The sequence below is a fragment of the Narcine bancroftii genome, chromosome 3 (genome assembly GCF_036971445.1).
Source record: "Narcine bancroftii isolate sNarBan1 chromosome 3, sNarBan1.hap1, whole genome shotgun sequence".
In the NCBI taxonomy this organism is placed as follows: domain Eukaryota; kingdom Metazoa; phylum Chordata; class Chondrichthyes; order Torpediniformes; family Narcinidae; genus Narcine; species Narcine bancroftii.
This window is the reverse complement of record NC_091471.1, coordinates 263,566,352-263,591,524: the sequence shown is the minus strand read 5'-3', so window position 1 is coordinate 263,591,524 and position 25,173 is coordinate 263,566,352. Positions and strand designations below refer to the sequence as shown.

Sequence of the window (25,173 nt, the reverse complement as noted above, 5' to 3'; positions counted from 1 at the left end):
CCCCAGAAGTGTGATTGAACACTCCTTTAAAAATGTAAGAAATGAGAGCACTTCAAAACCGGTTCTGTCCTTCTATAAAATCATGGTTCATTTGTCATGTGCTTTCAATGGTCCTGACCATTGTTCTATCAACCTCCACTCACACCCTTGCCTTAAAGGATCGCTCTTAACCTGATTTGGATTCTCCATCCTTAGACAGTTATGTCTATGAAACTGCCTTTAATGTTTTTTTTAAACTTTATTTAAAACTGCCTTTAATGTTGACCCTTTTATTTCTGCTGCTTTGAGCTTTTTGCTGCAGGACTATTATTGATATATTCTTGTCCTTCCTTGATACTTTTCTCCATATGTAAGAATATATCTTTCTCAAGGATCTGCTGAGCTAAACCCTTCCATCTGCCCACCAATGTTGTTCTTGTGCACTCACACAGCTCTCCTTGATTGGCAGACCAATTGGCATTTGGTTATTTAGATGGCTTCAGTTATGTGGGGAAGCTGGATTGTTCTCAGACCAGAGGTGTTCAAAATAATGGATGTCTTTTATAGAGGAAGAAATGAGTCTGCTTCCAAGTGCTGAAAGAGATGGTAACAAGAGTGCTTAAGGTAATTAATGAAAGGACAGAGGTCAGCATCTGCTGCTCATTTCAACCTAAATCTGCTGTGGGTTGGCATACTTTTCCGTGAGTAGCTGAACATTACCGGTTCTCTTCAGAACTGCCAATTCTAGACTTCCAATTTTATCTGTAATGTTTTGATGTGGTGTTTGCATTTTTTTGTGGAATATTTCCCATTTCTATTGTCTTCTTTCTTTGGCTTGGCTTCGCGGACGAAGATTTATGGAGGGGGTAAAAAGTCCACGTCAGCTGCAGGCTCGTTGTTGGCTGACAAGTCCGATGCGGGACAGGCAGACACGGTTGCAGCGGTTGCAGGGGAAAATTGGTTGGTTGGGGTTGGGTGTTGGGTTTTTCCTCCTTTGCCTTTTGTCAGTGAGGTGGGCTCTGCGGTCTTCTTCAAAGGAGGTTGCTGCCCGCCAAACTGTGAGGCGCCAAGATGCACGGTTTGAGGCGTTATCAGCCCACTGGCGGTGGTCAATGTGGCAGGCACCAAGAGATTTCTTTAGGCAGTCCTTGTACCTTTTCTTTGGTGCACCTCTGTCACGGTGGCCAGTGGAGAGCTCGCCATATAACACGATTTTGGGAAGGCAATGGTCCTCCATTCTGGAGACGTGACCCATCCAGCGCAGCTGGATCTTCAGCAGCGTGGACTCGATGCTGTCGACCTCTGCCATCTCGAGTACTTCGACGTTAGGGATGAAAGCGCTCCAATGGATGTTGAGGATGGAGCGGAGACAACGCTGGTGGAAGCGTTCTAGGAGCCGTAGGTGGTGCCGGTAGAGGACCCATGATTCGGAGCCGAACAGGAGTGTGGGTATGACAACGGCTCTGTATACGCTTATCTTTGTGAGGTTTTTCAGTTGGTTGTTTTTCCAGACTCTTTTGTGTAGTCTTCCAAAGGCGCTATTTGCCTTGGCGAGTCTGTTGTCTATCTCATTGTCGATCCTTGCATCTGATGAAATGGTGCAGCCGAGATAGGTAAACTGGTTGACCGTTTTGAGTTTTGTGTGCCCGATGGAGATGTGGGGGGGCTGGTAGTCATGGTGGGGAGCTGGCTGATGGAGGACCTCAGTTTTCTTCAGGCTGACTTCCAGGCCAAACATTTTGCCAGTTTCCGCAAAGCAGGACGTCAAGCGCTGAAGAGCTGGCTCTGAATGGGCAACTAAAGCGGCATCGTCTGATGGTGGAGGGGTAGCAGCTGTTCCTGAACCTGGTGGTGCGAGTCTTGTGGCACCGATACCTCTTTCCTGATTTTAAATTTAGACTCTCCAGTAAGAGAAAATGGGTTTTCATCATCTCCCTCTTAAATTCATTTCTATTGTAATTGTAAACTAACCAGGGCAATTTTAAATGCATTGTAAATGGAGACATTACTTTGGCTGATCTCCCTGCTGAATAACGGTTAACACTGGAACTCTGTGACATTAGCTAAGAGAACCATGTTTGTAGCCAGTTGAAGCTGGATCTATGACTGTTGGCTAAGCAATAGTTAACACTGCAACAGTTTGGCCATCAGCAGGTTCTTGCCGGCCTTGCAGCTGTCTTCCTTTCATAATAGTCCATCAGTGTACACTAACAGTATTTGAACAGATGGGCATGATTTCCTTATAATTTCACACAGCAGATTCTGTCATGTTCTTAAATTATATTAACAGTAACTAGCGAAGTCTGATCAGCATTAGCAAATTAGCTTTTTAGGCCATGCTTCTGTCCTTGGAGGGGAAGATGAATGGTTAAATTCAAAGATAAATAATTTGTGATTCAGATATTACTTTTTAAAAATCTTAGTTTTTACAAGATTTGTTCATTCATTTCAAACTCCTGAGCTAATGTCAGCTGCATGGAGTCTGACTGCTCCAAAAATCCAGTCAGTCTTTCCGGAATGAGGAATTACTGAACTGATTCCAACAGGACAGTGGATCCAAGTGCAGACCAGAGGAAATTAGCTGATCCCATGGTGTGCCATCAGAGACATGCCTTTAGAATGGTAAATATTTGAAGACGAGGCTTCTAAATGAAAACTCAGAAACCTTTCTGCAAGGTGCAGCTAAGTGCTGTCTCAAATCCATTCTGCATGGTACTTCAATCATGAGGTAATCAACAGCCTGGGACACACACACCAGCTGGAAATGTTTGACGAGCGGCAGTGGCTCCTGTCACTGAAGAAGTGTAGGGAAGGCCACTTGACCAATTCTAAACAAACTGTTTTTAAAGTGACTTCCATGTTTCAATGAGTGAAACATGAAAGTCTGCAGACACTGTGACTGTAGTAAAAACACAAAAAAAATTGCTGGAGGAACTCAGCTGGTCTTTCAGTGTCCATAGGAGACAAAAATATATTGCTGACATTTCGGACTTGAGCCCTTCTTCAAGGTATAAGCAAAGAATAAAGTAGAATGAGCAAAACTAGGAAATCTCAGAATACAGACAGTGTTGGTTGGAAGGAGTCCAGACCAACAAAAGGTGGTAATTGGATATAAGGGGAGAAGTGAGAAATGTCTGTGTGAAAGGAGACCGGGATAAAGGAGAGAGAGAGAAGAGCTGGGGGAAGAGGTTTTAACAAAAGCCAGAGAAGTTGATATTAATGCCATCTGCTTGAAGAGTGAGTACCCAGTCAGAAGATGAGGTGGTGGTGTTCTGATTTGCAAGTGGTGTCAGTCTGTCATGGGCATGTCAGCAAGGGAATGGGATGGGGAAGAGAAACAGGTGGCCACTGGGAGATCCACACTACCCAAGCGAACATTGCACAGGTTAGTGTGATGTCAGGTCTTGTGAAGAAATCTCACCTTTTCTCATCTTTGTTTCTTTTCAATATTCTGGTCCCTGGTTTAACGTTCCCAAATGTCATGAATGTTCAGCTCTCACTGGAACAGACTCACAGTTATAATGGAAGAGGTTGTTTTAATTCGAACTCTTTGTTGTCATATGCATACATTATGCAGTCCTGAAACATCTAAGAAGTTTACACTATATTATCCACTGGTCTGTTTACAATTAAAACAAACCCCCATCTCCTAGCTCTTTATCTTTTTCTACTTGAAACATTTGGCCTATTTTCTTTTGGAAACTATAATGGTCTCTGCTTGAAGCACTCCAAGCCTCGGCAAGCTATTAACAAAATTTTGGACACAGAGGAGACTATCAATGCTGGGATCTGAAGGTGAATACAATCCACTGGAGGAACTCAGCAAGTGGAGCAGCATCAGCAAGACAAAATAATGGACAACGATTCAAGCTGAAGCCTTTCATTCAAGACTGGTATTACAAAGAGAAGCCAGTGCAATGGGGACAGGGAGGGAGCCGTATTGGCCAATGTGGGATACATAACCAGGGAGAGATGAAACGCGAGGGCAGAGGCAGTAGACTGGTAGATGAAAGAGGGGGAAAGGCAAGAAAAAGGGTCAGGCGGAGGAATACGAGTCACACAGAGTGGAGCCGGTGATTAGAAGACATAGGGTGCCAGTGCTGGAATTTGATGATCTAGAGACCAGTTGGATTCCCCCATGTCCCTTGTCCTGCTTCTCCCACCTTGTTCTCTTTGCACTGGCTTCTCTTCTCAGCCTGAAATGATGACCATTATTATTCACCCACTGATGCTGCTTGGCCTTCCAAGATCCACCAGCAGATTTGAGTTTGGCTCTTAGCAAAATGTTACTTGGTTTTCCCCCATAAATCTTGTTTTTTAAAAAAAAGATAGAAAGAGTGCAGAGATTTACTAGGATGTTGCCCAGACTTTAAAGACCGAGTTATAGGGGAAAGATTAAACAGGTTAGGACTTTATTCCCTGGACCGTAGAAGAATGAGGGGAGATTTGATAGAGGTATTTAAAATTGAGGGTATAGACAGAGTAAAGGTGAAAACTGTATTTGACGGCATGTAGGACCCACTGGCATACAAGAACCCCTCCCCCATCCACATTTTAGCAAATTTTAGGAAAAATTTGTTCTAGGTATTTATGGGTAAGTTGGGAAGTGTGTGTGCATGCGCGTGCCTTCACTCACCTTGATGGAAATCCTCCAGTTGCATGGCTGAGACACTGAAGCCTCTCCTTGGACACAAGCCACAACAGCATGCTCTCCTACCCGCCATACACTGAGGCTCAGGCCGCTCCCTCCCTCCCCACCATGAAAATGATGATTGACTGACAGGTATGCAGGCGTACAAGGGTGGAAGGGAGAGAAACCGGGCAACAGGCAGGGCCCACCGTAGCAGGGAGCTGATGACAGATTGCTTGCTTTGAGGGGAGCGCTGGGCCTCGGTGATCAGGCTTCATACTGAGCTTAATCATCGAGGCCCAGCGCTCTCCTCAAAGGAAGCAATCGATCGTACCATCGGTGTGTACTACAAACATGGCTGCTGTGCTGCTGGCCGGGGCGACCGTGGTCAGCCTTCTCGCTGGGTGAAGTGAGCAGTGGCGGCTCCAGAAAGCACAGGACACCTGAGGGAAGGCAGTCCACGAAGATGCGGGCCTGCGTCCCCGGACAGCTGCAGCACCTCTGTGGGCTTCTTGAAGCTGGGCGAGTAGTTTGAGCGCTTTCCTCCTGTCGCCATCTTCCAGATGAAAACCTCCACATTTGTATTTTAGCACTTAAAACCGTGGCCTTTGCGTACAAGACCTGGGGATAAAAAGGAGGGGTCCTGTATGCCGTCAAATAATAGGTTTTTATCCACTGAGGATAGGTGAGATACAAACATGGGTTAAGAGTGAAAGGGGAAAGGTTCAGGGGAGTGTGGAACGAGCTGCCAGCTGAGGTGGTGACAATTTTGACATTTAAGAAGAATTTGGACAGGTACATGGATGGGAGAGGTATGGAGGGCAATGGGCTGGGTGCAGCTCAGTAGAACTAGGCAAAGTGAAATGATTTGGCACAGTCTAGAAGGACCAAAGGGGCCTATTTCTGTGCTGTAATATTCTATAGTTACTATTACTGAACCAGTGGTTTTCAAACATTTTCTTTCCACTCACCTTCCACCTTAAGTAACCCCCTATGTCATAGGTGCTCTGTGATTAGTAAGGGATTACTTAAAGTGGTAGGTGAGTGGAGAGAAAAAGTTTGAAAACCACTGGACTAATCCAACAAAAGCCAAGGTTTAAGACTGTTTCCCACAAATGGCATGGGCTGCTGAATCAACACAGTTCTTGTTGTGGATTAATAGCCTATGATCAGGTGCGCAAAATACCATTCAATGCTTTCAAAGTGACATTGCCAATGTTGTGTTCAAGTCTATTTATTTCTTCACTTTTTAAAAAAAAATCCAAAATGTTGCTGACATCTTGCATTTCTCCACTTTCAAATGATTCATTTGGGCACAACACGGCTGGCTCTATGTTGCAAGATTACTGTTAACATCCTGAATTTGTCAGATGTGTTCAATAAGGATTCCTTACACAGTATGTGGAACCGTTAACAAGAGGCTATGCTGGATCTAATTCTGGGTAATGAACCTGGTCAGGTGGCAGACCTCTCGGTGGGGGAGCACTTTGGTGTGATTGACGACAATTCCTTAGCATAGCTATGGATAAAGATAAAAGTAAACAAAATGGGTGTTTAATTGGGGAAGGGTTAATTACCATGGGATGAGGCAGGAACCAGCGAGAGTTAATTGGAAACAGACGTTCAAGGGTGAGAGCATGGAAGTAATGCGGAGGAAGTTTAGAGATCACTTACGCTGGGTTCAGGATAGGTTTGTCCCACTGGGACAGGGGTAAAGATGGGAGGAAAGGGAACCAGCTACTCAAGAGCAAACAGGAAGGGCTTGTGAGAAGTAAATGGTAGCCAGGAAGGAGCTTAAGAAATGACTTGGGAGAGATCAGAGGGCATGAGAAGGCCTTGGCATGTAGGATTAAGGATAACCAAAAGGTGTTCTGTGCATATGTGAACAGAAGGATGACGAGAATGAAAGTAGGGCTGCAAAAGGAGGCAACATGTGTCTGGAGGTAGAGAAGGTCCAAATGAATACTTTGCCTCAGTATTCAAGAGAAAAGGACCATGATCAGGGCGAGGTCGAAATATAATAGACGTTCTGGATTATGTTGATTAAGAAAAAAAACCACTTAAGATTGATTAAGTCTCTGGGGTCAGATGTGATATACCACATTGCTGTTGGAATTGAGGGAAAAGATGGCTGGGCAGTGACTGTGAATGTTGAGTCCTCTGGTCACAGGGGAGGTGCAGAATTGAAAAATGTAGTCCCCTTGTTTGAAAAAAGGTAATAAGAACAATCATGGGAGTTAATGACCAGTAAGTCTTAGATCAATGGTGTGCAAAGTATTGGAGAGGATTCTTAAAGATAGGATCTATGATTCAATTTATTGTCATGTAATAAGTGTCATATTACATGAAGTTGCTTTTGCCTGCTGTAAGGCACACTATAGGCAGAAATTGCCTTATAGTCAAGAAGCAAAAGAGAGATATCCTCCCCCACCCCCCGCCCTTCATTGATTGTCCATAGATTCACGTCCAGTCCAAACCATTTACAACCCGATCTCCAACACAATCAGGAACCCTTCAGCACCCCCTTGCATCCTGGTTCTGATACCTGGTACCCCTCCCCCCACCCCCAGCCAGTTTTGAGCCAGCCTCCAGCAGTCTCTAGCACCCCATAGCCTCTGTGGATTCCTCGAGTTGCCAGCAGCTGCGGCATGTCTATGTCTTTTTGTATCTATGAGCATTTGAAGTGGTCTACTCAAGGATAGCCAGCATGACTTTAAGAGGTCATCCCTCAAGAGCCTAATTGAGTTTTTTTAGATGAGGGTAGAGCAATAGATGTGGTCTATATGAATTTTAGTGAGGCATTTGGCAAGGACTTCTTGGGAGACTCATTCAGGTCATGAGGCATGGGATCCATGAAACCTTGGTTGTGTGGATCCACAACTGGCTTGCCTGTGAAAAGCAGAGTAGTAGTAGTGGACAGAAAGTATTCTGCCTGGAGGTTAGTGGCAAGTAAAGTTCTGCAGGGATCTGTTCGGGGACTCCTGTGATTTTTATAAATGACCTAGATGAAGATGCAGGGTGGGTCAGTAAGTTTATGGATGAATTGAAGGTTGGACGAGTTGTGGATAGTTCTAGATTACAAAATATAAAGAGGATGCAGAGTTGGCTGAAAAAGTGGCAGATGGAATTCAATCTGGTTAAGTGATGTGTTTTGGAAGGCTGAGTACAGGGATAATGGTCAGTTACTTGAGTGTGGTTGAACAGAGGGACCTTGGGTCACTGCTCAGATTGATGATAGCCTATGGGATGCAGGGTTTCATTAATAGGGGGATTGAGTTAAAGAGTCAAGAGGACATCTTGCAACTTTGTGTTCAGTTCTGGTCACCTCAATATGCGAAGGATGGGGAAACTATGGAGAGGGTGTAGAGGAGATTTACCAGGATGTTGCCTGGATTGGAAAGTAGCATTATGAGGCAAGGTTAGCAGAGCTGGGACTTTTCTCTTTGGATCATAGAAGGATGAGCAGAGATTTAATAGTGGTCTACAAATTCTGAGAGGCATAGACAGGGACAACCAGTGCCTTTTTCCTAGAACAGGAATAGTAAACACCAGAGGATGTGTACAAAGTGAAGGGAGGGTGTGTTTTTTTTTCCCCTTTACATAGAATTGTGGGAGCTTGGAATGCCTTGCTGGCAGGTGGAGGCTCATACATTAGGGGCATTTAAGAGACTCTTAGACAGGCACATGGATGTAAGTAAAATAGAGGGTTATGAGGTAGGGAGGGATTAGTAACTTTTTTTAAAGGAATATATGGGTTGGCGCACCAATGAGGACTGAAGGGCCTGGCCTGTACAGTGCTGTAGTGTTCTATCTGTCCTGCAAGTAGTGGGTATTATTTACCAAGAACAGGCAAATTAAAAAAAACCCACCATGTCCCATCTGTATCAGAAAGAAAAATGGGTGATATCAATGAAAACACAAAATTGATGGAGGAACTCAGCAGGATTCATAGTACCCATTGGAAGTAAAGATATACAGTATAACCAACATTTCAGGCTTGAGCCCTTCAAGGTAAGAATTCAGGCCCAAAATGTTAGTTATATATCTTTACCTCCTGTAGACACTGCATGACCCGCTGAGTTCCTCCACCAGTTTTGTGTTTTTAACTAGGCTGGTTAAAAAAAGTCTATTCCTACCAGTGAATGTTAACTAGCCTGGGAAAAACATGTTTTAGAAGTATGGTTGGGCCTGGTCACTGTTCACTTTTGAGTTCCAGTACTCTGGAAAACTGGAGTGGGAATGCTTATGAATAAATTAGGAAAAGATGTAGGCCACTGTGTTCCCCTAGTCTTGTCCATATTTAGCAAGACTGTGGCTCTGCATTAGTGTCTACCCTCCACAACTTTTCATCCTTTTCTCATTTACCCTAACCTTTAAATATCAAGACATGGCTTTACTCCTCTTTTGAGAAAGTTTGAAGGTTATACTCAGAAAAACATTGATTTTCCCACAAGAGGAAAGACCCTCTCCACATTGTAATGTTCTCTCTTCGCTCCAGTGGGATAAAATCGTGCCCAAACTTTCCTCACAACCCATCCATTCTAGCTATTAGCCTAATAAACCTATGAACACTTTTCAAAGCATCCTTAATTAATACTGAATATCACATTCCAGGTGTAGTCTTATCAATATCATAGATCACTGGACTTTAATCTCTCTAGTTGAGGTTTAAATTCTGCGAGCAATAAAGATAATTATTGATGATCTTAATTACCATCAGGTTACTGATAGAATTTGCTGTGTGTGCCCAGCATTTGTGTTTTCAGTTCCCATGAACAGTGGTAATTGCAGGTGTTCTCTGCCCTCACAGGATGGCAGTAATGCATTGTCCATTGCTTTGGATGGCAACAACAAAGAAATCACTCTCATGCTCTCTGCACGCAGCAACCTTGAGTCATCACCATCACAGGTCAGAACAAGCATTTTATACCATCTCAACCTGCAGGGTGGGTTGTTACAGCTCTACATTCCCCCAACTCAAAGCTCTACTTAACTATAGTTAGTCGCTTAAATGGTCTCACAATCAGCTAACTTCCCTAGCTGAATGCAACCACGTTATCCCCCATGGGAAGGGGGCTTGTTAGTGATTTTATGGAATGTGGGTGACACCAGTAGAACCAGTGCTGTTGTCCAGCTGAAGCATTTTGACACAACAAGTAGTTCTGATTTAGTTGAGCAACAACAAAAATTACCATTTTATGTGCACCTCAAGTATTTTGTGATAATAATCTTGTTTCCAATTATTACTCGTACACCTGCTGAGGCTCCAGTATAGAGAGCAATGGCTTTCACACAAGATCAGATCTTTGATTGTTAAATTATGCCATGGCACCATTCTGAAGTGACCATTTAACATCTCTGCCAACATTTGCAGCATCTCAATTTCTTCTAACTTGTGGAACTTTACTGCACACAAATTAGCGGTCTGTTATTGCGTACAGTCCAACTCTTCAAATGTACTTCACTAACAATTAGAAACACAAGGTTGGAGGTTAATGCAATTTCTTTTAGAGCATACTTGTAACTGTTTTGTCTGATGTTATTCAAAGCTGCAGTTTCTGAAGGCAATTGATTCAAATTCAGCCAAACTGTATTTTGATCCATGTTCTTTTTGGTTTCAGGTCACAGGAGCTACCTAACCTTACCAAGAGCAGGACTATCTGGCAGTGCAATTTTAAAGGGTTATCTCTCTCATTGATTTAAAGCATTTATCGTTCTTGTGTCAACAAAAAAATGCTTTTTATTGTATTTCAAGCAAATTGCATTTTACATTAAAACTTTGGTCGTGGCCGCTGCATTGGAACGAGGCTAAAAAAAAATGCTGGAAATATTTAGGTCAGGCAGCGTCAATGACTCAGAGACCAAAACTATTTTTTAAAGAGGTCAGACAACATGGATGCAAAGGTAGAATCAACATTTCAGGTCCAGACCTACCACCAGTGGTTGCTATACTTGGTTTGTAAACAAAAAATAGAATCTACATCCAACTAATGTTTTGAGGATAGTAATCTATTCTTTAAATCTATTTCTTGCAACCATACAAAAGACAAGAGTAGAAAAACAAAAACAAATGCTAACAGTAGAGCAGAACTACCAGGATTCAATACTTCTGACTTGCACAAGTTTACAGAGCAGAACTGGACTCGTTGCAGTACCCTCAAAAAAAAATGCCAATTTCCAGTAGGAGGGTCTGACTTAGGCATTTTCATGGTGTTGCACGTGCCCAAGGAGTGAAGGTTCACAATGCTTGGAATCTGAAATTTTCTTATTTGACCATTCACAAGGTTTCAAGGAAAACAAGATAGTATAAATACCACTCCCATAAACATTCTAGCATTGGAGAAAAGTGAATCAAACCCAACAGATTCCAGATTGAAAGTTAGCCAATTATATAATTTATTGTTCTACTTTGTCCATAAAAATGTTTCCAAGCTTCAGTTGGCAATTTGGTATACCTGTTAAAATAAAAACCAAGACAAAATGATTAAAATCAAAAAGCATCTGAAGTCTATTACAATAGCACTGGGAATCTCATTTCTAGCAGGAAGGAAATGTATACTAGGCAAACCCTATGTAAAAAAAAAAGTGGTTAGACCAGGCATTCTTAATGGTAGCTATGGACTGAAATCCTAAATATTATAGCACATTTAAAGTCATTTTCACCTTGTTCAATAAATATTTCAAAATGTTTTATGCAGTTGGTGGGAGAGAAGAATGGAAGAAGTCCCATAAACCTTGAGCAGAGTCCTAAGTCGAGAATGACTGGGTTAGGCAATACTGTTAAAGGCTGCCACTACGCTCAAACAAAAACATGTAGTCTTGGCAGCATATCAGCCGAAGCTCTTTGGAAAATGACCAAAATGAATTTTAAGCACAAGGAAAACAGATGTTTCACTTTAGAGAGCTCAGAAATAGAGTGCACGCCATGTTTGGGACAAAGATACCTGCCTCCAAAAGAGTCAGACAGGCATATGGGGATTTTTCTTCACGATGATGAAAATTCTTGTCACAGCAGGCCATTCCTTGGCCTAACAATCACTTTGTGATTACTGAGCTCATTTGGTCATCCCAAAATTGGGCAATGACTCTTACTGTTTTATTCTTGTTTTCCAGCCTCATATAACGGCATCTTTCTTTCATTGGTACAACTCTGGTCCTCACGTTGAAAAATAGCAACTACGGACTCTAAAGGCGATCAAAACCATAGAAGCCTAGTTTTTATACAAATAACCTGGAATTATGCACTTTAATCGCATGCAAATTGTTTGATTATAAATTTAAAACTGGAACACAGGGGCAAATAAAAGAAAAAAAAAAGTGTCTTTGTCCCAAACATTTTGGAGGGCACTGTACAAGATGGAAAGGATTTCAGGAGAAATCATGGAATTCTGGATCCAAATAATTAATCATAGTGACCAGTTTGTTTCATTTATTGTTCTAAAAATGATCTGCAAACTGTTCACATAAGCTTCAAATGGGTTGATTACCTGAAAACAATGAGAAATAAATGTTGATGAATTGAACCAAATTGATGCCTTCTGTGCTACAAGCAAAACGTGGCCCTCAGACAAGTCAATGTATAAGAGGCAATTGCAGGTCTCATCCCAAATACACCAAACTGTATATTGTTGGCTGACAATCAGATGCTGCACTGAGGGGGCGCTATGTTGAAGTAAAGACATTAAAATTCTAGATTCAAAGACCTTTATTCTAATTTTCTGATCTTTCTACGCATTTATGCAACAACACAAATATTTTTTTTCTAACACAACTAAAGTCAGAAGGACTCTGCAGGTCAAACTTTAATTTTGTCCCGCTGAAAGGACTTTCCACACTAATCTAAGATTTTGAACGTGTGTGAGTATTTAATGCTTATGACACAACTTGGCACTGAAATCATTTTTGGGTTACCACCCCCCCACCCCCTTCCCAAATACAACAGCACTGGTGGTGGGGGATATTGGCAGTGCTGAGTGGGGTGGGGTGATGCCAATGCAACATAGCGACCACCATGACCAGCTCTCATGAGAACGCCTTGTCGCCATTTATTTTGCCCACTACTCCATCCCGAGTCTGGCCAGAAAATTACTGCACCGGCTTCTTCATTAAACTTTGCAGAAGACTGAATAATTTCAAGACTGAAGATTCTGAACACCCTTTTTTTCCCTCACCGCCCCATTGGATCTTTAAAAAAAAACAATGATTCCAAATTTGACAGCTACAACAGTTGGTTTAACCCAAGAGATTAAAAAATTGGTTCTACTGCTGAAATGGGCAGAGTAAGAGGGATTAAAACACTAGCAACAGTGCGAAGAGCACAAGCCAAACCTGAAAAATTTACAGGTACGAGAGACAACAGATGCTGGAATATGAGGTAAAATAAAATGCTGGCAGATCTTTGGGGCCAGGTAGTTTCTGTGGAGGGAGATGGACAATGATTGTTTCGAGTCCTTTCATCTGAACTGGAAGAGTACAGGGAAGACTGCCAGTACGATGAGGTGATTGGAGTCAGAAACGGGAGGGAAAGGCAGAGACAGCGACATGGGCTGGGAAATAAGTATAGACAAGGGACTGCCAAAGATGGAATCTATTAAGGTAATGAATGGAACCAAGGGAGGGATGGTCGGCAGATGGGGAAAAAGGGATTGTGAATGATAGAAAAATGGAACTGTGAGGGAGGGGAAAGAAATGGAGTAACATGGACCAGGGCAGTGTGGTGAATGAAAGGCATGTGCCAGAGGATCTGGGAAGATCAGAAACAGAGATAAGGACAAAAGGATCGTGGATACCCAAAATTTGAGATTTCAATGTTCACACCATTAGGTTCTAGACTACCCGGGTGTTTTTATACAAATAGTCTGGGTTTGGTGTCACCTTGACAGTGGAAGAGGCTAAGGACAGGCAGGCGAGTGTGAGGGTGGGAAGGGAAAATGAAATGGCATGTAGTAATGAAGTAGCTCCCGATGACCACTGCAATGGAGCACAGATGCTCAGCAAAGTGGTTGCCCAGACTGCACCTGGTCTCATATACTGAATGCAATACTGAAAAAAACGATTGTAAATTGGTAATAGAGCAATAATGTGAATCTTAATTTCCAAAGTAGGGCTCTCGTGAGGTCACTATAAACAGACTAATAAGATGCAAAATCAAGACTGTCATAAAAATGCACCTTCTCACCATTCAATCTTAAACTTTAATAAAAATGCCTCCAATTCTGACAGTAGCACCAACAAAAGCCAAGGCAATATAGATTTTTTGACAAAATCTCCTTTAAAAAGGAGCAATGTGACCCTACACTATGTGGGCATTTAATGAAGGCATGGGTCAAATTTAATCTCAAGATTAAATAGTTACATTAAATGAAAATACCTGTTATCGTAATCTTCTTGCTTCACGCTCAGACTCCAAAAGTGTAAGAACATCTCCCTCGCGGACTGGTCCTTTCACATTCCGAATGATGGACCGATTGCTGTCATCCATAAATTCCACACGAACCTACAGAATACACCATCAGGATTATACCGGAAAGGCTGGAGAAAGAATTAACTTAGCCCGTTTCCAAAACCCAAATAGAAAGAATCTTCAAGGGGATAGAATACTTTGTCAAGAAAGAGATTCACATGCATTAATATTTTATGAGACAACTTTGGATTAACTACAGTAATTTTAAGTCAGCTTTATACTAAGCAATCAAAGAAAACAATGAATATTTTTATTGTCACACATACAAAATACAGTAAGCTTTGCTTTGCCTGCTATTCAGACAATCCAATTCATACATCATGTAGAGAAATAGTAAGAAATAAACAAACAAGTGTAGGGAATAGTAGTCAAATAGCACAGGATATGAAGGAAAGTACAAAAACACAGTGGAGGGAATAGAGAAAAGGATAGTTATAAAATAGAATGCAAGGACATCTTATGCCAGGAATTGGTAATAATAGGAAAGAAATCAGCTCACCAAATTTTAGGTCAACAAATATATCTAATTATATAACTCATCAAACTTTCAAATTCAACACAGGAAACAGAAACCATGCATACATTTGTACACAGAATTTAACCATACAACATTCATTTTTACAGTACAGAGATCAAATTCTTCAAGCTACTACTATTTGGATAATCTAATTTGGAGTAATTTATGCTTCAGTATTTAAAAGCATTTTCCCAAGGTACTGGAACAAAAAGGGAACAGTCAGGCAGAAAATCTTTCATCCAATCAGTTTGCCTGGTTCAGTGTTACCATAATTATTTGTTTAATTTCTAGAAAATCTGTATTGATTTTTTTTACTACTCCGATTTTTATAGCACACACAAAAGTTGCAACGTGTAACACCTGCACGTCACATATCAGTTTTGTATTATTTCAGTGTGGGTGCTGCACAATTGCTTAGCAAGAGGAGGTGTAAGGCGCTCCTTCCGTCCGACAGCCTACAAGTCATCCTTGGGCATCATCTTTGGGCAGGTGTAGAACCTGTTTAGCCTCCCAATCAGGGTCATGTGAAGCCATGCATTGCAGATGGTGGATTTTTTTTAAAAACAGATTCTACAAATTGGAATTTATAGTCCAGTATGGACACTGCAACTGAAGAAAGACAACAGGAAACCACTTCAGTATTTTTTCCATGTATAATCATGAACTCAACATCGACTATGGTCTCAGCTCAAAGAAGAAGCCTTCACTGAAGAACAGGAAAGGCAATAACTACAATTTGGAAAGTCAGAGATCGTGACAGACGAAGGGACATGATCGCCCACACCGAACAACAAGGCACCTGAATGACTTATTCAATAATTGTTTGTCAAGGGTTAAACAATCCATACCTGGGTACATTGTCCCTGGGAACCAGTCCTTCCAAGAACTTTGGTAACCTGTGACAAAAAATTTGAATAGGTTTCAACCAATTGTCCATCTCCAATCATTTGGATTATTAGCTTTATTGAGATTGCACTTTGTTTGCATCACAAACTAGCATGCAATGGATGGTCCCAAAATTGAAGTTTCAAGTTACCTCTACACAATTCTACTGTTCTCTCTTCATTACAACAAAAACAGAGGGTCTGCTATCTTTGTTCTGCACTCCATCTGTCTCTCTTTATGCTTGCCACATTTGGAGACTAACCATGTCCAATCAGAGAGGAGAGAAGGATCACTGGAGTCTCTCCCCCCCCCCCCCCCCCACACACCCAACAATGTGATCATTGTCTGAGTTGTACTTGTATCTTCTTTGGCTTGGCTTCGCGGACGAAGATTTATGGAGGGGGTAAAAAGTCCACGTCAGCTGCAGGCTCGTTTGTGGCTGACAAGTCTGATGCGGGACAGGCAGACACGATTGCAGCGGTTGCAAGGGAAAATTGGTTGGTTGGGGTTGGGTGTTGGGTTTTTCCTCCTTTGCCTTTTGTCAGTGAGGTGGGCTCTGCGGTCTTCTTCAAAGGAGGTTGCTGCCCGCCAAACTGTGAGGCGCCAAGATGCACGGTTTGAGGCGTTATCAGCCCACTGGCGGTGGTCAATGTGGCAGGCACCAAGAGATTTCTTTAGGCAGTCCTTGTACCTTTTCTTTGGTGCACCTCTGTCACGGTGGCCAGTGGAGAGCTCGCCATATAACACGATCTTGGGAAGGCGATGGTCCTCCATTCTGGAGACGTGACCCATCCAGCGCAGCTGGATCTTCAGCAGCGTGGACTCGATGCTGTCGACCTCTGCCATCTCGAGTACTTCGACGTTAGGGGTGTAAGCGTTCCAATGGATGTTGAGGATGGAGCGGAGACAACGCTGGTGGAAGCGTTCTAGGAGCCGTAGGTGGTGCCGGTAGAGGACCCATGATTCGGAGCCGAACAGGAGTGTGGGTATGACAACGGCTCTGTATACGCTTATCTTTGTGAGGTTTTTCAGTTGGTTGTTTTTCCAGACTCTTTTGTGTAGTCTTCCAAAGGCGCTATTTGCCTTGGCGAGTCTGTTGTCTATCTCATTGTCGATCCTTGCATCTGATGAAATGGTGCAGCCGAGATAGGTAAACTGGTTGACCGTTTTGAGTTTTGTGTGCCCGATGGAGATGTGGGGGGGGCTGGTAGTCATGGTGGGAGTATAATCAGATGATAATAAACTTGACTTAATAACCATTGCAAACTGCCTCCATCTACATCTGATTTGCTCAACTGTTTCCATTCTCATTTATCCTGTCATAGACTTTTCTTTCTGCACTTGCACAAGCACTTTACCTCCTAAAATATATATTGAGACCTGTCACAATGATGGCATTCACCACTATCTCAAACCTCTTTAATACCTCCACTGTCTAAAATGCCAGACTATTCACCTAATACCCTGCACTAAGTTAGCAGAAAATTTTCCAAACAAAATATTCTGAGGGCCTCCAATACAACCTTAATATTGGTATCTGGCAGCATTTAGAAAATGATTCAGTACTTGCCATTTTGAGATAATACACAAATGTATTTGCAGTCTCCATCCCTCATACTCTTTCCTTACATTTGAGATGACCCAAAGAACTGGATTTGCATCATCTAGTCTGTCTTCTCTTTGCTGATCTGCACTGTCACAGCCCTTCAATCTTAAAATTATCAGCTCAATTTTTAAAACTCTTCATTTCACCCTTCTCATCTCCACTGGCTGTATAATCCTCAGGTTTGTATTCTATCGTTCAACGACGATTTAATTAACACATAAATGGTAGCCAGGGATCCAAGTGCCAAGGGCAAATGCTGGTATTCCCACCCTAAACTCCCTCATTTTCCTTTCACATTGAAGCTCCTTAAATTTTACACATCTAAGCTTTTTCACATCTAACCAAGATGGAACTAATTTGCTTCAACAAATCCCCTATTTTTTCACACACACATATTATATATGACAAGAATTGAAATGATGTCAGGCAGAAACTTTTGAAAATATGAATTGCGGAGCATGATGCTTCACAATGCAATCCACGAAATTCGTTCGAGCTGCCTCCAACTCCCATCATCACCTCTCCCCCTCCAGCACAGAGAACACACGCAAACCGTGCCCCCCACCACAACTGCCAAACACATTCAAGTTGCTTCCAATTCCCAAACTAAGGGGAGGGGGGGGGGGGGAGGAGGACACAACCTCCATTCCTCTGCATCATTCATATAGGGGGGGGGGGGGGAAGAGAGAGAAACACGTTCAAGCCTCTTTAACGCGAAAGAAAATATTTAGAGCCAGTTTTATTCACGACCGAGGAGGAAACGTAATGGATCTCCCCGGGAGTGGGCGCAAATGGCCGGGCCGGACCCCTTCCCTCACGGCCAAGGACCGCGCCTCAGGCCCGAGCCAGCGACCTGCCTGAGGTCCCGACGAAGGCTTCGCCCCCCCCCTACCCACCCCAACCAGCGCGGCCCCGGTGAGCGGTCGGTGCGCGGATTTACCCTGGCCAGCTTGACGGCCTGTGTCCGCGGACCCTCCATGATGGCGGCGGCGCTGGAAAGGAGCACGTGGGCCGCCCGCCCCGCTCTTTATACACCCACCCGAGGCTCGGCCTAAACCCGACCCGCCAGATCCGAAACTCGTTTCTTAAAGGTTTAAAACACTTCAAGCCGATTATATCGAAAATACGACGTTGCAAAAAAGAAAGAATTAACAAACCAGCCTTTTCTCCCAGAAGTCACTGCGCAGCGTTTAAAAATATTGTACACTTAAAACGTTTCGTTTTTTTAAATTTCGAGTATCAACAACATCCTAGTTTGTATTAAAGGAAGTAATTTTAATTTATGAAGTAATATATTTTAAAATCTGTTTAAATCGACCCTTCGTGACCTTGGTAACAAACATGGCGTCGGCGACTCGGATCATCCAGTGGCTGCGGAACTGGGCGGCCGGGGTAAATATCTCAGCCAATTCCTCGGGTAAAAAGCTGGCAGGTGGTGGAATAAGCACATCTTTGTGATGTAGAAGTAATATGTGCGGTAACTGTCGTGAGTATTTAGGTCCACCATTTCGTCCTTCTGTGGTAACTATCAGGAGCAAGGCTAACGATCTCTATAGCTCTGCTATATAGGTTAAAAAGAGACCAGTAAATACAGTAGTAAAATGTTGATGGGGTAATAATTGTGTTCACACCTCACTAGTTAAATATATGATAGTAAATCTCTGATTAGGATAAATCAACCTTTTTCTTTCCACTCACATCCCACTTCAAGTAACCCCTGTGCCATCTGTGATTAGTAAGGGATTTGCTCAAGGTGGGATGCGAGTTAAAAATCATGCATACATTTATCCCAGTGGTTCCCAACCTTTTCTTTCCACTCACATCCTAAGTAATCCCCATGTCGTCGGTGCTCTGTAATTCGTAAGGGATGTGAGTGGGAAGGTTGAGAATCACTGCTCTAGACCCAATGGTTACTGAAATATTTTGTTTGAGAAAAACTGTCATTGACCCATTTCCTTTGAAGTTATGAAACCATGCACCTAACAAGTCAGTTAGGTGTGATTAAAACAGTGGATTTCAACCTTTTTCTTTCCACTCACATCCCACTTCAAGTAACCCCTGTGCCATCTGTGATTAGTAAGGGATTGCTCAAGGTGGGATGCGAGTTAAAAATCATGCATACATTTATCCCAGTGGTTCCCAACTTTTCTCTTTCCACTCACATCCTAAGTAATCCCCATGTCATCGGTGCTCTGTGATTCGTAAGGGATGTGAGTGGGAAGGTTGAGAATCACTGCTCTAGACCCAATGGTTACTGAAATATTTTGCTTGAGAAAAACTGTCATTGACCCATTTCCTTTGAAGTTATGAAACCATGCACCTAACAAGTCAGTTAGGTGTGATTAAAACAGTGGATTTCAACCTTTTTCTTTCCACTCACATCCCACTTCAAGTAACCCCTGTGCCATCTGTGATTAGTAAGGGATTGCTCAAGGTGGGATGCGAGTTAAAAATCATGCATACATTTATCCCAGTGGTTCCCAACCTTTCTCTTTCCACTCACATCCTAAGTAATCCCCATGTCGTCGGTGCTCTGTGATTCGTAAGGGATGTGAGTGGGAAGGTTGAGAATCACTGCTCTAGACCCAATGGTTACTGAAATATTTTGCTTGAGAAAAACTGTCATTGACCCATTTCCTTTGAAGTTATGAAACCATGCACCTAACAAGTCAGTTAGGTGTGATTAAAACAGTGGATTTCAATCTTTTTCTTTCCACTCACATCCCATTTTAAGTATTCCCTATGCCATCTGTGATTAGCAAGGGATTGTTTAAGGTGGGGTGTGGGTGGAAACCAGTGTTTTAATTGTACCCAATTGACTCGTTAGGTGCACAGTATCACAACTTCAAAGGAAACGGGGCCAGTGACAATTTTTCACAAGCCAAAGGTCTAGAGCAGTGATTCTCAACCTTCCCACTCACATCCCTTACTAATCACAGAGTACCAAGTCATATGCCACACATACTACATTGGCACCTGAAGAATTGCTGTTTAATTTAGAAACATTTGATTTGTATATTGACATTGTCTGTCATCTATTACCACAAGCATAGGATGTCATATGGAGGGAGCAGGAACCAAGGGGGAAAAATTCCACCTTGACCATCTTGACTAACCTTTGTGAAGTTAAAGACTGATTTTTTTTTTTATAACTGAGAACAGACGATTAACTATTGGCAAGCACTAAAGAGTACTCTTGCTACGTGCCCCCATTCATCTTGATGTAGAGCAGTCATGATCGATGAATAGGTTCTTAGATTGTTATGGATTTGAAGGAATATGATCAAAAGTGGTAAAATGGAACTAAGATACAAAGCAGCAATTCTACATGAGCAACTTAATTTTTTTAAAATTTCTGGTTACCCACATAGAATGGCCACCAATGGATTATTGTGGACTATTGGAACCATTTAAGTGAGAGAAAAACATTGAGCAAAGATGCTTGGACTACGATTCCTTGGTTATCGAAACCACATCTGCTTGAATATTCAGATCTCAAGCTGTTTGCCTTTGCAAATCAGTATTTGAGCCATGTTATTAAAACTTGCCTTTGCTCATGTTTTTTTTTTTACTGGCTCTTCAGTTTAAAAATGTTCCAGAAAAAAAATCCACATATGATTGAAACCATAGATCTGAAAAATGTAGATTTTTATTACTAAATAGTCATTCAACAGACTCTTACTTGTTTCTTCCAGAGGAATCTTCAAGCTAAGTTGCAACTTCGATACACTGAAATTACTTCCAGGTAATATTCACAATAAACATAAGGAAGCAACTTTTCAATAGACTTAATAATTCTTATCTTGAGGTACATAACATGGTATGGTAGGAACATTTGGTGTATTTCTTATGGCTAATGAGTTTGCTGTGATGGAACATTATCTTTGATTTTAGAACAATGTATAAACTTAACTTGGTATCTAATTTTGACGATATTGTGCATGAACAATTAATGGGACAGTATAGAGACAATGGCACCATTAGATTGTCATCTAACATTGGTTGTATTTAATTTACATTGTTCCATTCTATGGTCTTTTTTTGATTGGGGAATCTATACTGAAACTTGATTGCTACCAAATTGTCTTTCGAGAGGTTCAGTGGTTAAAGAAAACATTGATTTGATTGATTATGGATTATTTCAGAATGTGATAAATATCGCTAACATTTTAGTTTTCGTTAAATTGCATGAACCGAAATCTCTAAGAGATAGGCCATTTGGCCCATTGAGTCTGCTCTGCATGCCATCATCTGATCTATTCTCCCACTCTGCTCCACTCTCCAGCCTTCTCCCTATAACATTTGATACCCTGACTATTCGGATACCTATTACTCTCTGCCTTAAATAAACTGAATGGCCTCACCTCCACTGCTGCCATGTCAACAAATTTCAGCAGGTCACCATTCTGGCTAAAGAAATCCCTCCACATGTTCAACAGATGCCCTTCAATCTTGAAGTTGTGGCCTCTTGTCCTTTACTCCTATACCATGGGAAACAATTTTCCCAAATCTACTGTGTAGACTTTTCAACATTTGAAATGCTTCTATGAGGTGCCCCCATCATTCTTCCGAATTCCAAAGAATGCAGTCAAAAGCAAAGAAACATTCCTCTTATGCTAAGATCTTCATTCCAGGAATCATTCTTGTAAAATCTTCTCTGAACCCTCTCCAATGCCAACGCAGCCTTCCTTCAATGAGGAGCCCAAAACTGTACCCTGTATTCAAAGTGAGGCCTCACCAGTGTCTAATAAAATCTCAACATCACATCCCTGCTCTTGTATTCTATTCCTTGAGATATGAATGCCATTTGCCTTCTTCACCACCAACTCAACCTGGAGATTAACCTTTAGGATAACCTGCACGAGGACTCCCAAATTGAATGACTACCTGACAGTAGAAGCTAGGAGTTCAGTACATCACATTTTATTTTCCAAGGACCATTTCCCAAATGCAGGTAGATAGGCGACATGGGATTAGGTCAAACTTGAATTTGCATCCTTCAACATTTAAAAGTAGACTGATTATTTTCAGCACTTTTTTTTTTAAATTGAATTTAAAAAAAAAAAATATCCTGTTCTCTTTGGTAAAATTGGAATTTTCAAATGCTCTGTTTTAGAAGCCCTCCTCCACCAAATCTGCCAGTTGGCCCCAGCCATAAATTTGCAGATAACTACTACTGCCTACGAGATGGTCGACGAGAGGCATCCCCACCTACAATAATTTGGTCACCACAGAAAGCACTTGAAGCAGGAACACAGGCAACCAGGTTAGTGGCTTTAAACTAATCACACAATCGGCACTTAAAACCTAACGTCAAGGAATGACGGGTCATTCTACTCATCAAGCCTGGTCTGGGATTCTGTTAGATTATGGATAACTGTAATTAACTGGATAATTCTACTTAATTGTATTTTATCTGATTTTGCTTGTATCCTTTGATTCTTATACTGATTAAAGATATTTTGTTTTCATCCTGAAGTCTTCATTTTCATTCTTACCTCATCACAAACGGCTGAATTTACTGTTTTCCAGCAATGAAAACACCGTAGCAACTACTGATATTAAGAAACCTGTTCAGCCGGGACATCCAGTCAAGATGAACCTTTCCACTGATCAACCTTATTTGTAACTATGATAGGATATGATTATGAAATGTAGCCCTTTGTAAGTGATGTTATCTATGGGAAGTGTTTAAGATACAGTGTAAATAACTCCTGGGAGTTACAACAACCTATGGAAACTCTGAAATTCTATCATTTCTTGAGTTAGTGAACTGTTCATGTAAATTGACTCAGTAAATATTCATATTAATAAACTTCATGTGCATTTGTTTAAAGATGTAATCATACTTTTTTTATTTTTTAGTTCTAATTCTTGGACATCCCTGTAATCCATAAAGGTCGAAGGGATCACATTTTGTTTTATGTACAAACCATTTATAAAAATGTCATTTCTATTTTTACATGAAGAAAACACCTTATTCGCTGGATATTTGTGACTAAAGTGATTGGGCTTGGTCACTTCAAATTCCTGTCTGAGGGTTATGGGGTTCGCATTGTGGGGAGACTGCAAGGTAATCTCGGCAATGTTTTAAGACAAATCATCTATATTCTGATTATTACCATGTAGGTGGCTACAGAGAACTGACCTTATGCAAGTTTAACTAGAGCCTACTCTCCTCAAGTTGTGCTCGAGCTACTCAACACTCTGAAAAACACAAGGCAATGTGAATTCATTTGATATTTCATCGAGGATCAAACTCTGCTTTGCTATACAAGTTAAGCAAGAATTAAGTTGCATTTTCCCCTTGGATCTAGCAATAATCATTAAATATGACGATAGACCAGTCAAAGTAGATTAAGCAGTATTAATAGCTTTATATCTGAATAAACTAGCAGGCATAAAAGAACTCAGTAACATATTGGAAAAACAATGTCAAAACACCATTGAGGAGCAAACAATATATGAGTGAGAGGGAGGAAGGAGAGCCTGTAAGAGCACACTGAATATTTTTACTCATTCAGTGTCTCTCCTGCCATTTTAGTATTTTCAGGTGATTTTTATCAGTATCAAGTTTGCTATTCAACCGTGCACTTTTGTAAAGAGTGGTACATGTGGCTTTCTCTGGTTCCTTCACATGATAAATAGGTTGATCCACCTGAAGAGGGGAGTCCAGGGTTGAATGTCTTGTTACATCTTTATTTTGTCAAAGACACAATACTGTTGAAAATATGTTAGATTCTGCAGAAAGATGAAGAAATTGTTTTGCTTTAACTATGCACCAAGTGAAATAATCTATGATGCAATAAAACACAATAATGAAGTTGCAACATGGGTGTGTGAAAAGCAGATTAAAGGTGATGGTCTCTGGTAGAAGGAGATACAGGGCATTAATCTAAATGAAGTAGCATCTGAACATACACATTCTCTAATCATTAAAATTAAGGCTACATCAGCTCAACTTTGTTCCTTTTAATATTCCTATAGAAATAAATTTATAATAAATTTTAAACCATAGGATAAAGATGATTTAGAAAATAGTGGTATGCCTGAACATTGGGAGAATTTTAGAAATGAGCAATAGTGACTAAACTTTGACAAATATAAAATGAATACCAAAAATTAACATTCCCTTTGAATCTGAGATAGTTATAATTGGGACATGGCATAGATTATAAACAAGTATTTTGTGTTTGTCTTTACAGTCAAGGACACCAAAAATAAGTTTTTTTTTGAGGGGGTAGGGAAAGGACAAAAGAGGAGGAACTAAAAAAGATGGTAGTGAGCAAATTAGGTGGAATTTTGAAATTTCTTTTAGAACATGAAAGCTCTGAGTTGATCAGAAAGCCACAAATGTGATCATACTATTTATGAAAAGAGGGAGAGAGATATATTGGTGCATTTTTATTTAAATAAAGGTCATTGTGTTTGACAAATTTATTTGAATTCTTTGAGGGTGATTTTAGCTGGATACATAAAGGGGGACTGGGGGTAAAGTGTATTTAGATTACTAAATGGCTGCAGATGCTGGAATCTGAAGCTAAATACACCCTGCTGGAGGAACTTGAAGGATCAAGCAGCATTAATGAGAAAAAAAAAGAATGGTTGACATTTTAAGTCAAAGGCCTTTATCATTGCAGTGGAGTTTTCAAACCACTTAACTACAATATTAACATCCTCTATTAGGTGCAGGCAAACATTGATTAAGTTAAATGTAAATAACAAATGTAATTTTGAAGAATTTTTATGTAGAAATAGAGAAAAGGAAAGCAAGGTGCAATACCATGTTGCTAACAACAGATGGCAATGATATAATTATCTTGATATCGTTTGTTATTTTTTACAATGTACATGGCCATTTGGCTTATTGAATCTATGCCACTCCCAGAGCAATTCCCAATGATCTATGCTCTTCACATGCAAAAAAAGTTATTCTCAGTTTCTATAAAATACCATTTCCTGTGTTGTCGACAGATCACAATAGGCCTCCAGTTTACCAGTGAGCACTGCATGCCCCCCTCCACTTGCAACAGCTGAAGCCTATGGATCATGTCTATCTAGAAAATGCCATCAGATCCACAAGTAAGCCTGCA

The 25,173-nt window shown here is 41.2% G+C and overlaps 3 protein-coding genes across 9 annotated transcripts in view; 2 read left to right on the top strand and 1 right to left on the bottom strand.

The window, feature by feature from the left end:
• kank3 (KN motif and ankyrin repeat domains 3) overlaps positions 1–12,312 on the top strand; it is a 60,660-nt gene extending 48,348 nt beyond the window's left edge. For 3 of the 6 annotated variants that reach the window (XM_069927945.1, XM_069927946.1, XM_069927944.1), the window contains 2 exons: positions 9,420–9,518; positions 10,231–12,312. In XM_069927945.1, coding sequence (XP_069784046.1) covers positions 9,420–9,518; positions 10,231–10,248 — 117 coding nt within the window. In that variant the 3' untranslated portion in view covers positions 10,249–12,312. The remainder of the gene's footprint in view (positions 1–9,419; positions 9,519–10,230) is intronic. The other 3 variants (XM_069927947.1, XM_069927949.1, XM_069927948.1) reach the window with 3 other exon arrangements.
• On the bottom strand, positions 10,598–18,111 carry rps28 (ribosomal protein S28). The gene is made up of 4 exons (XM_069927952.1): positions 18,021–18,111; positions 15,438–15,485; positions 13,980–14,105; positions 10,598–11,064 (listed from the first exon to the last, which is right to left on the bottom strand). The coding sequence occupies exons 1-3, from the start codon at positions 18,057–18,059 to the stop codon at positions 13,983–13,985; spliced, it is 210 nt and encodes a 69-aa protein (XP_069784053.1). The 5' UTR covers positions 18,060–18,111; the 3' UTR covers positions 10,598–11,064; positions 13,980–13,982.
• A 263-nt stretch (positions 18,112–18,374) lies between these two features.
• Positions 18,375–22,916, top strand: ndufa7 (NADH:ubiquinone oxidoreductase subunit A7). 2 transcript variants are annotated; one of them, XM_069927950.1, is made up of 4 exons: positions 18,375–18,472; positions 20,776–20,825; positions 22,197–22,346; positions 22,560–22,644. In XM_069927950.1, exons 1-4 carry the CDS (start codon positions 18,422–18,424, stop codon positions 22,594–22,596), a joined length of 288 nt encoding a protein of 95 aa, XP_069784051.1. In that variant the 5' UTR covers positions 18,375–18,421; the 3' UTR covers positions 22,597–22,644. The 2 variants fall into 2 exon arrangements, with proteins under 2 accessions (XP_069784051.1, XP_069784052.1); XM_069927951.1 differs by having other exon boundaries at positions 18,377–18,472; positions 22,613–22,916.
• Positions 22,917–25,173: the final 2,257 nt, after the last annotated feature.

Bases quoted from the DNA above. Each gene is read 5' to 3' on its own strand.
- rps28 (XM_069927952.1), bottom strand. From the start codon at position 18,059: ATGGAGGGTCCGCGGACACAGGCCGTCAAGCTGGCCAGG. The intron at 15,486-18,020 runs GTAAATCCGCGC...TTTTTGTCACAG, and splicing joins AGGCCGTCAAGCTGGCCAGG to GTTACCAAAGTTCTTGGAAG. The intron at 14,106-15,437 runs GTATGGATTGTT...TGTATTCTGTAG, and splicing joins CCCAGGGACAATGTACCCAG to GTTCGTGTGGAATTTATGGA.
- ndufa7 (XM_069927951.1), top strand. From the start codon at position 18,422: ATGGCGTCGGCGACTCGGATCATCCAGTGGCTGCGGAACTGGGCGGCC. The intron at 18,473-20,775 runs GTAAATATCTCA...TGTTTCTTCCAG, and splicing joins TGCGGAACTGGGCGGCCGGG to AGGAATCTTCAAGCTAAGTT. The intron at 22,347-22,612 runs GTTAGTGGCTTT...ACTGTTTTCCAG, and splicing joins GCAGGAACACAGGCAACCAG to CAATGAAAACACCGTAGCAA.